The sequence below is a fragment of the Equus quagga genome, chromosome 17, assembly GCF_021613505.1.
Source record: "Equus quagga isolate Etosha38 chromosome 17, UCLA_HA_Equagga_1.0, whole genome shotgun sequence".
Classification (NCBI taxonomy): domain Eukaryota; kingdom Metazoa; phylum Chordata; class Mammalia; order Perissodactyla; family Equidae; genus Equus; species Equus quagga.
The window spans coordinates 27034124-27051846 of NC_060283.1; the positions used below are offsets into that span (position 1 = coordinate 27034124).

General features: G+C 38.2%; 1 protein-coding gene across 2 annotated transcripts in view; it reads right to left on the minus strand.

The window, feature by feature from the left end:
• Window positions 1–17723, minus strand: part of CKAP5 (cytoskeleton associated protein 5) — a 94564-nt gene that overhangs the window by 62496 nt on the left and 14345 nt on the right. The window contains exons 1-4 of one of the 2 annotated variants that reach the window (XM_046643271.1): window positions 15634–15744; window positions 3105–3198; window positions 2414–2607; window positions 761–967 (exon numbers count right to left, since the gene is read on the minus strand). In XM_046643271.1, coding sequence (XP_046499227.1) covers window positions 761–967; window positions 2414–2607; window positions 3105–3161 — 458 coding nt within the window. In that variant the 5' untranslated portion in view covers window positions 3162–3198; window positions 15634–15744. Of the gene's footprint in view, window positions 1–760; window positions 968–2413; window positions 2608–3104; window positions 3199–15633; window positions 15745–17723 lie in introns of those variants that run through there. The other variant, XM_046643272.1, reaches the window with a different exon arrangement.

Sequence of the window (17723 nt, forward strand, 5' to 3'; positions counted from 1 at the left end):
ACAAGAGAGTTGAGTTGGGAAGATCTTCACTCCCATAGGTCACACATTTAGGGTTTCACTAGAGCTGCTTTCTAAAGTCCCTCATGTGGATAGTATTGGGACAGGATATCAGATTAGAAGGACTGCCAAATCAGAACAAACTAGTGGTTTGTCTAATTCAGATTTCCATAGCAAATTACAGCCACTTGTTCCTGACAGAGATCCCATTCATGAAAAACTTTACCACGAAACGACGAGAAATTCTAGGGTTGAAAATAACTTATTACATAAGAGTACGAGTTATTTTCTATCTGCTGTTGCTATGTTTCTGTTTAAAAGGCATATAGCATTTGCTTCTACTTTACTAAAAAGGCACCTAAACAAAGATTTGCTTTAGCCAACAAACTGTTTTTAGCCAACACTTGAAAGTCAGAAATTTATGGTTCAGGATAACAAGAGAAAAAGAGCTGCTTAAGTACCCTAAGGGGTGCTTTTCTGTGAAAAGGCCAACTCATAATCCGAGAACAGGTCAGAAATGTCCCACTCATCTTCATTAGAAAGGGATTTAGATAAAATAACCACACAACACAATTAAAGGCTAAAATTACTGAATACAAAGTGTCCCACTTGAGGAATGACTTCAGCTTTTCCAGGTCACTGTCCTGGTTGGTGTGGCATGTCAACTTAAGTCCAGCAGTTTTCATTTCTGTTCAAACCAGGAACCCAAACTCAATTGAGAAAGTGTAGTTAAGGGAACTAAAGCAAAAAGAAAAGGTCTTACCTTAAGGCTTTCCTCAGTGTCTCTATACAGGCCACTATGATCTTGGGGTTCTTGTTGTCCAGGCCTTTTAGGAGCTCTTCTTGCACAGCCTCTCCCTTCTCAATCTCTATGTACATTAGACAAATCTCAATGCCTAGCTCCTTGGCTTTGGCTTTGGGTTGGTTGAATACTTTACTTACAACACCTGATACAACTTCTCCTGTGGTTCTGTAATATAGATTATAAACAACAACCCCACACACAAAAACATACTTTAGTAGAAAGAGCTGGGAAAAAGTCATGGAAGGGGGAGGGAGGGATACTTTTTAAAATGCTTAGAAATTTTAAAAATTAGAGATATTTATTTTACAGCCAAGAACATTAAAGAAAAACCCACACGAACCATAAAAGCTTAACATGTCACATCACATAATGACAGAGAAGCACCATTTCTGTTTATAAATGTAGAAAATTCAAACAAGAAAGCAAAAATTCCTTGAAATCCCTCTACCCAGAGAAAATTACTTTCAACTTTTTGGTATCCATCCTTCCAGACTTTTCTATAGGTATATAGATAGACAAACTGACGGATAGAGATACAGATATATTTTACCAAAGTAGGATTACAGAGTTTTTTTGACATTTTTTTAAAAAATCATTTTAAATACTGCTTAGGACAGAAAATTTCTTCACAGAGGGAACAGATATATACCTTTAATAACAAAGGGCTGCTCCGACTCCTTGGCAAGACTTTACAGTAACTTTATTGCTTGCGTCTCTTCTAAATTAAATAAAACCTGTCTACTGGAAATTAGAGGAACTGAGTGGGTTGGGATTACATGCAGCATTTGTCAAAAAATTTTCCGGTATTATAAGAAAAATGAAATTAAAAAAGCAATGGTCTCACTAATGGCAAGGGAAACTTGGTGACACTGGTTACCCAAACTGTCAAATTAATGACTGTCATTATTGGTATAATCTTTGAAGTCAGTCAAGTATATTTCTTGTGCAATTAAGCCAAGAGTCCCCACTTTTTTTTTGTATGGAAGGTTCCTTTCAATGACATAAAGAGTAGTGTTAGAAAAATCAGGTTTATGAGGTATGGGACAGTGGGTTATTAGAAACCTCTATCATCCGTGGCTCAAGTCAAATAGGCCGAGAGTCACAGAGGTTGTTTAGTTAGCATCACCTCTCATAAGAGATAAAAACGCCTAATAATCACAGGGAGAAGGAAATGTTTCTAAGATCACCTACTGGGAACCCTTGTACAAAAAGATTTTTGTGGGGCCCAAATGTTTTCAGTGAAATTCTGATAATTCCTTTGCATTAACAATCTCAGTTTCTCCTAAAAGTTACTACAGATTTTCCCTCTTAGTTTAGAGTAACTCTCATACAAAAGACTCAAAAGGAAACTCACTTGCTCATCAAACCTTAAAGTAACAACTCGAGATCTGATTCCTAATTTGCTCCTCTTTAGAGATCTCACGTACCGTTTCGATTTCAGCAAGCAGATAAGCACTGAATGAAACAAGTATCAAGGAGCTACGAAAGTAAGAAAATAGTATCTTCTAGAAGTGCTAATAACTAAGGACAGTGATCCATAAATATATATAAATTAATCCACGGAGCACCAGACAGGGTTTTTACCAGAATAGTTGGAAAGAAACTACTTACTTTCCTGCTACATGAGCATTTTCGACATAAACAAGTGCAGCTTCTAATCCTTTTAATTGAACCACTGCATTGGAATCAGTCACAAATTTTTTGATCAATCCTAAATATTTGGACCACTCTGGGCTCTTTTCATCCTTTATTTTCTGGAAGATCTTCAGGGCCTCTTCATACCCACTTAACCTTGCTTTCCATAGCTAAAAGAAAAGTAGTATTTTGAAAAACAAAATTTAATGATATTATTATTATTTCCTGCTCATTTGGGGAGTTGGGGAGAGAGTGACTACCCTTTACCAGGCAGTTTGAACAAAGGACTCCATGATTAGAAACAAAAAAGGAGTTTAAGGAATTCAGATAGTTTTCAAAAAAGATTAGCTACTAAACTACTTCTTCTAAGTGTTTAAGATTTATGATATTCTGCCAAAGTCATCTAGAATTCATAATAGGCCACTACAAATGTATCTCACTTTGTACCCAAGTATTACTAATTCCTTCTTTGTAATACGGCATTAAAGAGGTAACAATTCAAACACGAGAAATCATCTTGCTGAAACTGTCTAACCTCCCAAGTATGCTGTTTTTCAGTTGTATCGTGTAATCATTAGGCAGCTTTATATGTGTGTATATATCACACCGTATATGTGTGATAAAACAAGCCAATGACACTGAAGTTTGAATTTCAGCAAAGTCTTACCTTGTGTTCACATTTCTGATCAACTGGCAGTTTCATCCACTCACTGTCATCTCCCATGGTGCTTCCAGTTTCTCCTTAGAATTAAGGGTAATTCCTGCTCAGATAAAAATTGACACCTATTAACTCTAGCAATCAAGTAGTCTCTTAAGACAAAGTAACTTTTCCAAGACTATTATTTCATCATGCATACACCAACAATTCTTTGGTCAAATGCCCATTTAATTCCATTAATAAAACATTTAAAAAGGAAAAGGAGAAAAAAGTCAATCAGAAAGTCTAAATGAATCTAGAAGGGACAGATATTTGTTTAAAAAAAAATGATACTGGGGCTGGCCCAGTGGCGCAGGGGTTAAGTGCACATGTTCCACTTCGGCGGCCCGGGGTTTGCCAGTTCAGATCCCGGGTGCGGACATGGCACTGCTTGGCAAACCATGCTGTGGTAGGCGTCCCACATATAAAGTAGAGGAAGATGGGCACGGATGTTAGTTAGCTCAGGGCCAGTCTTCCTCAGCAAAAACAGGAGGACTGGCAGCAGATGTTAGCTCAGGGTTAATCTTTCTCAAAAGAAAAAAAAATGATACTTATATATTTTCCCAAATAGGAATTTCTTAGATGTATGACAAAGCTAGAATGACACTGAAGAGCTGAGCTACTTGGCCTTTTAAGAGGGCAAGAAAAGAGTTTTAAAGAAAGTCATACTTTTAACTGTCAACCTAAAATTCCTTATAGAAAATAACCAACATGGAAAAATCTCGATGCTACTTAGCTTTCTAACTAATTCTAGTCAATATGACTCTAGTCAATATGTTTATATAAACAAAAAATTAAACCCCTGAATAAACTATTCCTTTATAAACTTTAAACCATTTTTAGTTAGAGGTTTATAGTCAACATTCTTTTAACAATTTTATGCTATTCATTTAGATCACACCTTTTTTTTCTGATTATAAAAGTGATGTATGTTAACTGCAGAAAATCTGGAAAGTATAGAAAATATATAGGAAGGAAAGTATTAAAACATAATTTTACCACCAATTAGTAACCATGATGAACACTGAAGTGTGTATCACTTGAATCCTTCCAGAGTTTTTGTATTTGGGTTTTTTTTTTTTTTTTTTTTGCTGAGGAAGATTTGCCCTAACATCTGTCCCAATCTTCCTTTATTTTTACTATGTGGGCCGCCAGCACAGCATGGCTGCTAACAGAGAGGTATAGGTCCATGCTTGAGAACCGAACCCAGGCCACTGAAGCAGAGCATGCTGAACTTAACCAGTAGGCCACTGGGGCTGGCCCATTTCACATTTTTTCAATGCACATGCAGTATGTAAATTACATGAAAAAGACAGGAATAATCCTCTTGGAATCTTTTTCTTATATGGTCACAAACATTTTCCCATATTTGGGATGATGTTTAAAGCTTGCATAGCACTCCATCTTATAATGTACCATAGTTATTAATCCTAACGTTGGACATATAAGTTGTTTCCAATTTTCCAATATTATAAATAACATAGAAAGGATGCTGTGTATCTCTTCATCTCTGGTCCTGCTCTGACATAAAATATATCTTCAATAAATACTTGTTTAATGAACATATACCTTGATGGTGTCTCCTATGAATCACATACTGTACTTTGAACCAAGAACAACTGCATGGAAGAAAGATATTCTCCCCACTTTACACACTAGGCTCACAAAGTTTAAATAACTTCCCTAAAACAACAAGGCTGGTAGGCAGTGAGAGCACACTAAGATTCAAAGTCTACGCTTCTTCCTTTACAACTTATTCCCTCCTATCAAAATGTAGGAACTATCCCAGGGAAATTTATATACTCAAAGGCTGAACTGTAAAAGTGTATTAGAATAAGTGGAACTTTCACTAAGACTTCTCTCCAAAATCCCCAAGACCCTGTGAAATAATAGCAGTGTGCTTTAGAGTAGGAGTCAAACCTTAACAGAGAATCTACAGGAACTCTAATACAGCAATGGTCAGAGAGAAAATAGTATAACAGTTTGGAAAATAGTATGCCATTACTTAAGTTGAAGATGCATACCCTCTACTATCCAGCAACTTTGTTTCTTGCTATATACCCTAGAAATTGATGCCAACTGCATCAGAAGACCTATACGAGAATATTCATAGCGAAAAAAGAAAAGTCATAGCAAAAAAAAAAGAAGTCTTTTATGAAAAGACTTTTCAGAAGTCAAAAGTTAGAAATATTTGATAAGTTCATCAAAAAGAAAATGAATAACTAGTGGTATATTCACTGAGTGCAATATTATATAGAAACAAAAACAAATGAACTATGCAGTACCTTTCAAACTCTACAGTCTTTTTTTTTTTTTTCGAGGAAGATTAACCCTGAGCTAACATCTGCCGCCAGTCCTCCTATTTTTTTTAATTTTTTTTAAAGATTTTATTTTTCTCCTTTTTCTCCCCAAAGCCCCCCGGTACATAGATGTATATTTCGTTGTGGGTCCTTCTAGTTGTGGCATGTGGGATGCTGCCTCAGCCTGGTCTGATGAGCAGTGCCATGTCCGCGCCCAGGATTCGAACCAACGAAACACTGGGCCGCCTGCAGCGGAGCGCGCGAACTTAACCACTCGGCCACGGGGCCAGCCCCAAGTCCTCCTCTTTTTGCTGAGGAAGACTGGTCCTGAGCTCACATCTGTGCCCATCTTCCTCTACTTTATATGTGGAACGCCTACGACAGCATGGCGTGCCAAGCAGTGCCATGTCCGCACCCGGGATTCAAACCGGCGAACCCCAGGCCACCAAAGCGGAACGTGTGAACTTAACCACCACGCCACTGGGCCAGCCCCAGTCTTTTTTTTTTTAATTTAAATAATTGTACACTGATATGTTTGTAAAATACAATAAAAATTATTAGATCTGTGTATTTTTAAAGTTGCTCAAGTGAATGCAAAATAGTCCAGTCACCATGTATAACAATTTGGTGGTTCCTTAAAAATTTAACATAGACTTATCATATGGCTCTACAATTCCACTCCTAGGAATATACCAAAAAACTGAAAACAGGGGGCCGGCCCCATGGGCAAGTGGTTAAGTTTGCGTGCTCCGCTTTGGTGGCCCAGGGTTTCACTGTTCGGATCCTGGGCACCGACATGGCACGGCTCATGAGGCCACGTTGAGGCGGCAGCCCACATGCCACAACTAGAAGGACCCACAACTAATATATACAACTATGTACTGGGGAAATTTGGGGAGGAAAAGCAGGAAAAAAAAAAACCCCTGAAAACAGGTACTCCAACAAGTACAGGTACATGCATATTCATTGCAGCACTGTTCACATTGGCCAAAAAACAGCCCAAACATCTATCAACGGATAAATAAACATACTGTCGTACGTACATATGATGGACTATTACTCAGCCATAAAAGAGAATGAAGTACTGATATGTGTTACAATGTGGATGAACTTCACAAACACGATGCTAAGTGAAAGAAGCCAAACACAAAAGGTCTCATATTCTATGATTCCGTTTATACGAAATATCCAGAACAGACCAACCCAGAGACAGAATGCAGACTGATGGGTGCCAGAGGTTGGGAAGAGTGGGGAGCGGGGAGAAACTGCTTAATGGGGAAGGAATTTTACTATGGTGTGATGGAAATGTTTTGGAACTAGATAGAGATGGTGGTTGCACAACACTGAAAGTACAAAATGCTACTGTTCACTTTAAAATGGCTAATTTTATGTTACGTGAATTTAATCAACAGTTTTTTTTTAAAGTTCCCAGGTGATTCTAATGTACACCCTGGGTTGAAAACCTCTAAAGTTACTTTCTTGGCACAAGTGTGAACTGCAAAAGCAATCTTTCCTATCTGACTGTTTTTTAAAGAAATACTCAATGAAAGTGTTTAAACATTTTCCAACCAAGAGAACGTGAACAATAATATTCGATTCTCGGTATTCTGTGAGTTCACTGCAATACTCTTTTTTTCTTCTTATTGGTTCCTTTTAGAAACATGAAGAAAAAGGTTATCCAACCTAACCACCTCATATAAAATTTATATGCCATTATGTCACATTTTCTGAAATGGGTTCTACTACTTTATAGCCTGAGTTTTAAAAAACTGGTGTTTTGCTTCTTTCTATTCAAAGGAAAGGCTCGCTTCATATCAACACTTCCCCAGCCACTGATATAATGGACATAGTGTTTGTGTATACATGCGACACTGGGGACTCTCGCTCTGCTGTGTTTTTCTTCTTCCAGTATTGATAAACTAAGAAAAAAAGGACTGCTCCACTAATTTTCCCTCACAATCATTTTAATTTTAGAATTTAAGTGTTTACATATACAAGAAAATGAGTTATGAAGCATTACAACAAAACTGTCATGTTACCTGCCCCCATCTAAAAATCAGAACATTCCCAATTTATTACGGCAACTGCATTTCTTTCCTGCCCCATCCTACTTCCCATAGAAGCACGTTCCTGAAGTTTGCTTAGTTCTATGCCATAGTCGCAGCCACATATCCCTAAACAACAAAATTAATTACACTTGTTTACGAGTTTTAGAAAAATTTTATCATAGTTTGCAGTCTTCCATAACTTGCTTTTTCATTCACTTCTTCATCTGTAAAATTCACCCATGTGGTGTACTAAAGTTCAAAGCTACTCAAAGTGTGGTCCAAAGATGTGCTAGTTCACGCACTTATCATTCAGAGATAAGTACAGAAATGGAAATAAACATTCAGAAACTGCCAGAGCACCTCTTCTAACTTCTTTTAATATGACGGCTTGAGGAAATGAAGAAAGTTCAGCAAGGCTCAAGTATAAAATGCAACAAGGAAAGTAAGGGGGTGTGGTGTCAGCCTGGAAAGTAGTCAAGATCAGACCCTGGAAGGTCTTGTAAGCAAGGTTGAGGATTTGGACTTTATCCCAAAGATGAAAGGAGACTTTGAAGGACTATAAGTAGGAAAAGTATATAGCTATCAAACTTGCATTGTTCAAAGATTAGGTAATGTAAATACAAAAGCAATGTAAAGAATGGCTTGGAAGGCAGTAACAAGGGAGGGAAATCAGAAGGCTGTAGTCTAAATGAAAGATGATGGGACCTGAGGGTGGTGGCAACACAGACAGACAAAAGTGGATGGATTTTAGACCTATAAGGAATGTTAAAGAATGTCCTCACTGAGTGAATGTAGAAGAGGTGTAAGAGAGGAACAAAGATGAAGTTGTGGACAAGCTGAGTTTGAGATGCCCACTAGACGCGTGTAGATGCAGGCAACAGCTGGAGATTCAGCAAGAGATCTGGCTTGCAGATAAACATTTAGGAGTTATCAGTAGATAAATGTAATTAAAACCAAGGGGGTGGATGATAGCACTGAGGGAGACTACAGAGTGAGAAAGGGGCCCAGGATAGAGTTCAGGTGAAACCAGCACTTGGCAAGACAGGGAGATGAGCCCGTCAGTGTACCATGTACACTGCCTGGCACATAAAATGATCAACTGATGTCTGCTGGGGAAAGAAAAATACCCACAAAAATCCAAGCAGCAGTAAAAGTCTTATCAAATTTGAGTTTTTGCTATTTGAGAAAATTTTTATCTTCTTCTATTTCTCCCTGTGAATCTAAAAAATTTAAATTAAAAAAAAATCTGTACCTTCAAACTTGAGGTGAGACCTTGGGTAAGTTACTTAGGCAAATGCATACTGCCTCAGCATGCTTGCGTGTAAGGTGGGAATAATGTATCCGCCTCAGAGGGTTGTTTTGTGGATTAAATGAGTCAGGACATGTAAAACTCTTAGACTAGGTACTTGGCATCTAGCAAGGGCTCAATAAATGTTAGCAATCGACTACCATCATCAGTGTTCACTGGCATTCCCAATTTGAAAATATTTATTTCATTTCTAAATTACAGTTGACTTCATTTTGGAATTTTATAGGATTAAAATAGCAAACATAAATACCCAAAACTGAAAATCATTAGACATTTTACTCATAATAGTTACTTGAAAATGATATACTCATTGACACAAGTCATAAATTAAATACTTGAAAGAGAATAAAATACATTACACATAATGCATAGACCTCTTACAATTTTATTACAGTCACTTTACTTTCTTTACTTTTTTATTTCATGCATTGACCAAATAAAGAACTGAAACTACGGCTTTTGCTTTTTTTTTTTTTTTAACCTCTTTTGGTCTAGTTAACACTTGGGGGCAAGGCCACATATCTCTCTTGTTCCTTCAAATAATAAAATGGAACTAGTACTATTTACCTTCCATTTTGTCTTAAGAGCCTACACAACAGGTTCTTTTTCTGTGTTACAGACCCTTGGTGAAGTCTATAGACACCTTCTCAGAATATTTTTTAATGCATAAAATATTACATTAAATTAATTATGTTGAAATACAGCTATCGAAATATTTTTAAATGTGAATATATGGGTTTCTTCATTAATACATTAAATAAAATCTAGCAGCAAGTTTAATAACTACTGTAATTCTGAAGTTATAATGACCAAAACTATTTAGCTATAACACATAACGTGATTATGAAAATGATTTCTATTGGTAACAAAGGCATGGCTTCTTCTAACATTATTGTGGTTTATTGCCTACATCCTTAATTGAAGAAAATGCTAAAATTTCAGTTAAAAGGTTAGTGAAAATTAAGATGTGATTATTTTTCCTTCCAAGTTCACAGAATCCCTGAACATTCTAACCCCAGGATAAAATCTCTTGGTCTACAACCTTTCAAATTCCATGATTGCATGAACACTCTTTATTTTCAAAGACTTTGGGACACTGTCTACAATTGTCCCACAGTACCTACTTACAATGATGGTAAATACCAATCCTGTATTTCAATAGCACTTCATATTTTACAAGTATTTTTACAATCATTCTCTTATTTAAGAATCTAGTGAGGAAGACATTTAATCACTTCTATGTATTTCATAACGTAAATGCAAGCACACTATTATCTCATTCTGGTTTCTTTCCTCTCTTCCTTCTTTTGCATTATCTTTAGTTATGTGACTCTTTCTTATTGAACTGTAAGATTCTCTTGAGCAAGAGCTTTTTTATTAATCTCTAATCCTTACAAGGCTCAAAATTTTTTTTAAAAAGTGGGATAAAGCAACTACCCCTATCCTCTTTTTACAAATGGGGAAATAGAGGTTAAGGGTCTTGCCCGAGGTCACTTAAGTCGGAGAGACTGGTCTAGAAGAGATTTCTTGACTCCTAGTTAGGTGAAATTTATCTACACATGGTTTCCACATTATCTATAGTGACAAGTATTCACACTTTTTAAATAATATTTATTTTGGTGATTAACTCAATGAAAATATAAAGAGCAAATGAGAGTATATGTGAAAGACAAGTTTATCTGCCTCCAAAAGGATGTAGGCAATTTAGAGAAATTTAAAATACAGTTAGGTGGTAAGAGGGAACCATCCCTGGTCAGCAGCTGCCTAATAATCAAGCTAACTACCCAAGTGGGCCTTAAAACACTGTTAACCTGCCCCTGGATAAGAGAGGAATGACTATAGTTTTCATTGTAATTTGGGGTTAGCCATGCAGTCCAACTCTCCCCCGTGGCAAACCTTACTCCTTTGAGAGTTGAAAAGGAAAATCTTTCTGTGAGATTAATGAAAAATGAAAGGGTGGTAGACCATGATCTCTATAATTCATAGTAGTTCTAAATTTCTGATTATAATTCTAGAACACTTTGTGGGTGGGGCATTAAAGTGACCACTTGTTTGAAAGCAAAACTTTGCCTATACCTGCAAATTTTAACTAATCATTATCATGAAGGAAAGTAAAAGCCTTGGGAACATTCAGAACACATTCAGGAAGCAATGAGGAGGAACCTCAGAGTCAATATAAAAGGGAAGGTGTGCAGAATAAAATTTAACAATTTCATGAGTTAACAAGCTAAAGGCCTGAATGATTTCTTTAGAAAAATGTAGTATTGTTTTCAATATACACAATAAACTAAAACCAAACTAACATTCAAAGAGTGGAAACAACCCAAATGTCCATCCACTGATTAAAAGAATAAATAAAATGTGGTAAATCCATACTATAGGATATTATTCAGTAATAAAAAGAAATGAAGTAGTATAGAGAACTCCTAAAACTCGACAACAAAAAAACAAACAATCCGATTAAAAAATAGGCAAAGGACTTGAAGAAACATTTCTCCAAAGACATACAAACTGCCAATAAGCATACGAAAAGATGCTCAACATTACTAATCATTAGGGAAAAGCAAATCAAAACTGTAAGGTGCTACTTCACACCCATTAGGATGGTTACTATCAAAAAAACAGAAAACAAGTGCTGACAAGGATGTGGAGAAATTGGAACCTCATACACTGCTGGTGGGAATGTAAAATGGTATAGCTGCTGTGCAACACAGTACAGCAGTTCCTCAAAAACTTAAAAATAGAACTACCATGTGACCCAGCAATTCCACTTCTGGGTGTACGCCCAAAAGAACTGAAAAAGCAGGGTCTCAAAGAGATATTTGTACACCCGTGTTCACAGCACATTATTCACAACAGCTAAAACACGGAAGCAACCCAAGTGTCCATCAACGGATGAATGGATAAGTAAAACGTGGAATACACACACAATGGAATATTATTCAGTTTTTATTATTCAGCCATTCTTAAAAAGAAATTCTGACATACGCTATAATCTGGGTGAAACTTGATATTATGCTAAGTGAAATAAGCCAGTCACAAGGAGGCAAATACTGTATGATTCCACTTACATGAGGTACTTAAGAGTAGTCAAAATCATAGAGACAGAAAGTAGACTGGTCGCTACTACTGGATGGACAGAATGGGGAATGGGGAGGTATAAAGTTTCAGTTTTACAAGAAGAAAAGAATTATGGAGATGGATGGTAGTGATGGTTGCATATTACGAATGTATTTAATACCACTGAACTGCACACTTAAAAATGGTTAAGACGGTATGTGTTATGTGTATTTGTTGTATGTATTTTACTACCATAAAAAAAATGAAGTACTGATATATGCTACAACATGGATAAACCTCGAAATCATTATGCTAAGTTAAAGAAGCCAGGCACGAGGGACCACATATTGTATGATTCCATTCAAATTAATTGTCCAGAATAGGCAAATCTATAGAGACAGAAAGTAGATCAGTGGTTGCCTAGGATTAGGTTTTGGGGGATATTAGAAGGGTGATGGCTAAGGGGTGTGGTGTTTCTTTTAGGGGTAATGAAAATGTTCTAAAACTGACTGTGGTGATGGTCACACAAATCTATGAATATACTTAAAACCATTGAATTGTACACTTTAAATGGGTGAATGGTAGGTAAACTATGTATCTCACTAAAACTGTTTAAAAAAAACAGACTAACAAAGTTAGTTAATTATAAAGAATTACTCTATTCTAATTTTACCTATTCATTCATTGAACTTCCCTATGGGTAAACCAGGATGTGCTCAAGGAGTTCAAGTAAGATGTGTAAACAAATAATCATAATACAAAATATACTGTATGTGGAAAGTGCCCTCAGCAAGGGACAAATAAGGGTTATGGGAATTCAAAGATAGGATTAACTATCAGTGAATGAGGGACAGTCAGCGAAAATCTCACAGAAAGGATGGCATCTGAACTCTGACAAAAGACAGGTGGGATTTGTCAAAAAACAGTAGGGGAGAGGAGATATCCTAGGATGAGAAAACAAGAAAGGCAAAGTCTTGGAGCTAGGCTGAGCATGTTTAGGGAACAGTGAATGGCTCCATTTATTGGAGTGTAAGACCAGAAAGGTAGACTAGGGCCAGATCATGTAGAATCTTGAATATTAAGCTAAACAGCAGGGGATGCTGATGAATTGAAGCAGGGCAGTGACGTAATCCTATCTACTTTAGAAAGATAAATCTGTGTAGAACGAATTGAAAGGGAGAGAAAGTAGAGAGTCTTCATCGGAAATTACTGCAGTACTCCAGGACAAAGATAAACAGGAGCCAGAACTAGGGGTCTCGGCAACAGGAATGGAAAGGGTGGGCAGGGCAGACCGAAGGCAGTTACATTAAAGAAGTAGAATCAACTAAAGACATGGGTGTAGGAAGACGTGGCTCATAGGAGGGTCCCGTCTGGGTGAATGGGAGAGCAGTGGTGCCAGTACAGCAATATAAGTCAGAGGAAGTTCTGGGTTTTTCGTTTTGGGGGAATGGAGAAGAGGTGAGGAATATGATGAGTTTGGTTTTAGACTTGAGAAGTACCATCTTCAAGTGGTTGGAAATGTGGCACCAGGGATGAACAGAGGGTTCTGGATTTCACAAACATACATATAGGAAACCAAGTTTTCATTACATAGCAAGGTTTGATGCTTTAAGAATGAATAAAATTGCCAACATGAGAAGTACTAATAAAATTAATTTGAACTATACATGATGCTTGCTATGGTTCATTCAATCTAGTCCATAGTACAAATATTCAGAAATTTCAGGGGCTGGCCCAGTGACACAGTGGTTAAGTTTGTACGCTCCTTTATGGCAGCCCGGGGTTCGCCGGTTTGGGTCCTGGGTACAGACCTATGCACTGCTTATCAAGCTATGCTGTGGCAGGCGTCCCACATATAGAGTAGAAGATGATGGGCACGGATGTTAGCTCAGGGCCAATCTTCCTCAGCGAAAAAAGAGGATTGGCAGCAAATGTTAGCTCAGGGCTAATCTTCCTCAAAAAAATTCAAATTATTCAGAGCTCCCAGGAAGTTTTACCTAGCCTAAGACAGATGCAAAGGCAAGAAGGCGAGCTAAAATAAATCTATTTTACAGAAATATTATAACTTTTATACTACTGATATATCAAAAATGTCTTCCAAAGAGCTCAAATACCATATAGTCCACACTATTCCTGAAAAAGGTTTAGATGTAATTGTTTATTTTTAGACCAGAGGTTAAGAAACGTTTCCAAGGTCACACATAAAGGCAGAACTTAGAATAAATTTCAAACTGTCTGGTTTTTCAGTTTAGTATCCAATTAAATATCGAGTTATCTCTTAAGTATGCATTATGCACTATCATGACATATAGACCCCAGCAGTCTATGCATTTTCTCCTTTATCACCAGCTAAAAGGCCCCGAGAAATTAAGTCATGAGCAATGCTACAGAGGTGGGCCTGGAACCTGCGTCTCTCATTTCTCCATCCACCACTCTTTCCCACCGCCCAAAGGTCCAAGTGTGGTATCCTTTTATTTTAAATTCCTGTACTTTGACATCCTATAAGAATAATTTTACAGCTACTAAAAAGGCCATTTCAGCTCTCTTCTTGGGAAGAAGCTATAGCAGTGAAACTATTTTATGGCTAATTCCCAAGCCCTTGACCTACAAAGTTCTTCACTATCACAATACTCGGGATCTGGATCTGATCACCATTCCTGGACTCTCACCTCTGGCTAAGGAAGCATCGAGTGAGTCTGAAGGAAGTTTGGGGGAAATTTCTGCCCACTCAAAAGGCAACCCCTTTGAACTTCCAATGAGGTGTGATGATAGACTCACTCAAAAAAAGAAAATAACTATAAATCAGAACACACACATGCCCAGGAATCTTTACTCAAACCATGTCTAGGAAGGACAACTAGATTAAAGAAACAATTATGTAACTGTCACAGAAAACTTAAGACTTTTATAACTTGGCCAAGCCAGACAAAAAACTCATCTCTAAGTAGCCAGTAACAAAAATGACAAGCCTTTCCCTCTAATTTAAAAAAATCACTGCCTCCAGGTAATTCCCATTAACAGGGACAAGTGTTACCCTCTTCCTGGAGCATTATCAGGAGGCCAGAAATCTGAACTGCTTCTCTAGCAGGTTATCTCAACAAACTTGGGTATGCTTGCTGTCCTAGTCCTGGGATGGTGTCCTCCCACAAATTCCTTCAGAGAGGGGGAAGAGTAAAGAGCTGTCTCTTCCACATCATGCTATTCGTATTGGCAGGAAAGAAGGTTAACTGGACTCTCCCTAATAGCTGGTCACTGTCAATGTCTCCAAAAGGGAGATCCGACACCAACGCAGGCCTCTGGGGAGATGAAAAGCTAAACCCGGCTGTGAATCAGGTCAACTCGGAGAGGTGCTGCTCAACTGTACCAAGGTAGCTGAAAACTTACTGCTTACTCATCCCAAAGCTACCCAGGTCTCCAAACCCCAGGCTAAGGACCTAAGGCCCAGGGCACTAGATCCAGCTCCACCCATCCAGCTCAACTGGGTTATACTCTGGTAAAAGCAATCCTCTCCTCACCCCAGGCTGGAACCAGGCTGGGACAAAGCCAGATCGTGGGCACCGCACCGCTCAACCACTGCATCTCTAAACAAGCACCCTCTAGGGCCGCTGTCACCACCCAGAAGTAGAGCAGATGCCCCAGGCTTTAGCTCACTGCACCCGGCATTGTTTACGCTCTTTCGCAGCCTTAGTCTCTGATAGGCCAGGAAAGTCCCCTGTACCGTCCACCAGGACTTCCGGCATGGGCACGGGATGCTCGACCCTCGCCTGCAATTTGACACTTACGCTCCCCAGGCAGGGAGAGGTCGCGGGCCCTACGATCCGAGCAGAATCAGCAGGAATCCTAGGCTGGCGGGCGGCGGCATTGGGCCGCCTGGAAACGCCTCCTCCGGGGGCGGGGCCCAGAGCTCACCGTCAGAGTGCCCGCCCCGCCTCAGCCCGGTTCGCACACACTGACGGCTTAAAGGGGCCTCCGCTGAACCGCGGCGGACCTTGGCCCAGAGGTCTGCAGGGAGCAGGGCGCTCCTTCCAGCCCACAGGGTTGCCAAGCCATGAGGCAAATGAAGGACCAACTAGGAAGACTCCACCGCAGATGCGTGGAACTCTTTTTTGGTGGCAACACAGGTAATATTCCAGAAACAAAGGAGATGACCAGTTTCTACTATTACAATCCTAATCCCTCCTCCAGGGGCAAAAAAAATTGCTGCAGGAAATAGCCAAAGCATCAAGGTAAATATATAGCCCCCATTATGTAAGCAGCTCATTCCATTAACCTGAGTGGGTAGTGTTCTTCAAATGGCAACTCAAAGGCCCAGAAAAGAATTCTGGCAGCCTGCATTGCTTCACCTCACCCTGTCACTGACTTCCTTCTGTTCTCTACAACAGAGGAATTCCAGACAATGATAGAAGATGGGTAGGAGGTAATAGGAGGCAAAACAGAGAAATAATATTCTCCTTCTTGTGAGTAAAATGCGATCTTTCAAAGAGTGGCCAAGAATTCACTACAAGTCTATGTAGATAAAAATCTTGCATGCAAATACAAGCTGGGATGCACAATTATCTAATTTAATATGAAGAGTTCTTGAAAAAAAATGTAGCAAAAACTGGATTAATATCTCAGGGAGTTAAGTAATGATCTCCAAGCTCTCCATAGGTCATCAATGAGTTTTAATTTTCTTTTCACAGGAGGAATTTTTCTTCAATCTCAGCTTACAAGTTTTGACTGCATTTTGTGTCTCCTTCATACTGCCAGGAAAGAGATTTATGTGGTTACTAAGCCTGTATTCCTCTATCTAACCTAGATGAATAAATACACCTTACTAAAGCCTTAAGCCACCACCAGACCAGTATGGGAATCAATTTAGTGAAGCTAAAGACCATTTATAAGTGCCCTAACATCTGCAATCCTGAACAGGGGTTCAAGTGGAAATTTAGAGTCCAAAGAACAGGCATGAAGACTGCTCTACTAGGGAGCAGACCCAGGTTACCCTTATGCTGATGGTCTTAGAAAATTCTAGGTTAAGGCTGCCACAAATCAGACTAGAATAGTCCGATTTTGAACTGCCCACTAGCACTGCGCAAGAGTTCAAGTAATGTACAAGAGTAACTGGATTACTTAGTACTAATTGCCGGTATAGATCTGTATTTTTATACCTAGGAATTAAAGCCAGTTCTATCTGCAACTTAGTATTATTGGTTTGTAATGTAGTCTTCTTTTTACAAACCAGTCATTGGTCATTTGGTATGAATCTTAGATGCTACTTTATATAACACTTTCAAAGGGAAATATCAATGAAAATTACTCTTTCAAATCCCATCCAAGAGTAGTCAAATCTGGTCATTTTGTCTGGATCAACAAGCTATAAGGATAAACAAAAAGTATTCCTAGTAAGTAGAACCAAAACATGCATACACATCTGTCAGACTGGTTTTCCCACATTCAGATGAGTTTTTTCACAGTCTAAATAAAATTTCTCAACAATCTCTTTATATAGCAAGTCATTTTAAACTTCTTTTATCAAAAGTATAATTCTCTTGATTAGGAAGCAAACAGAAGCTTACAAGAAAATATTAAGAAACTTATTATAAATACCATTCCAATATTACAAAAACTTCTTTTAAAAAGGGGGTCCAGAATTTTTGTACATTGTTGGGGGCATGTAAATTGGTACATCCATTTTGGAAAATATTTGATATTAACAACCCATTCCCAAGAGAATTGAAAGCATAGGTCCACACAAAAACTTATACATAAATGTTAACAGCAGCATTATTCATAATAGCCCGAAAGTGGAAACAACCCCCAAACCCATCAATTGATGAATGGGTAAACAAAATGTAGTATATGCATACAACGGAATATTATTCAGCCATAA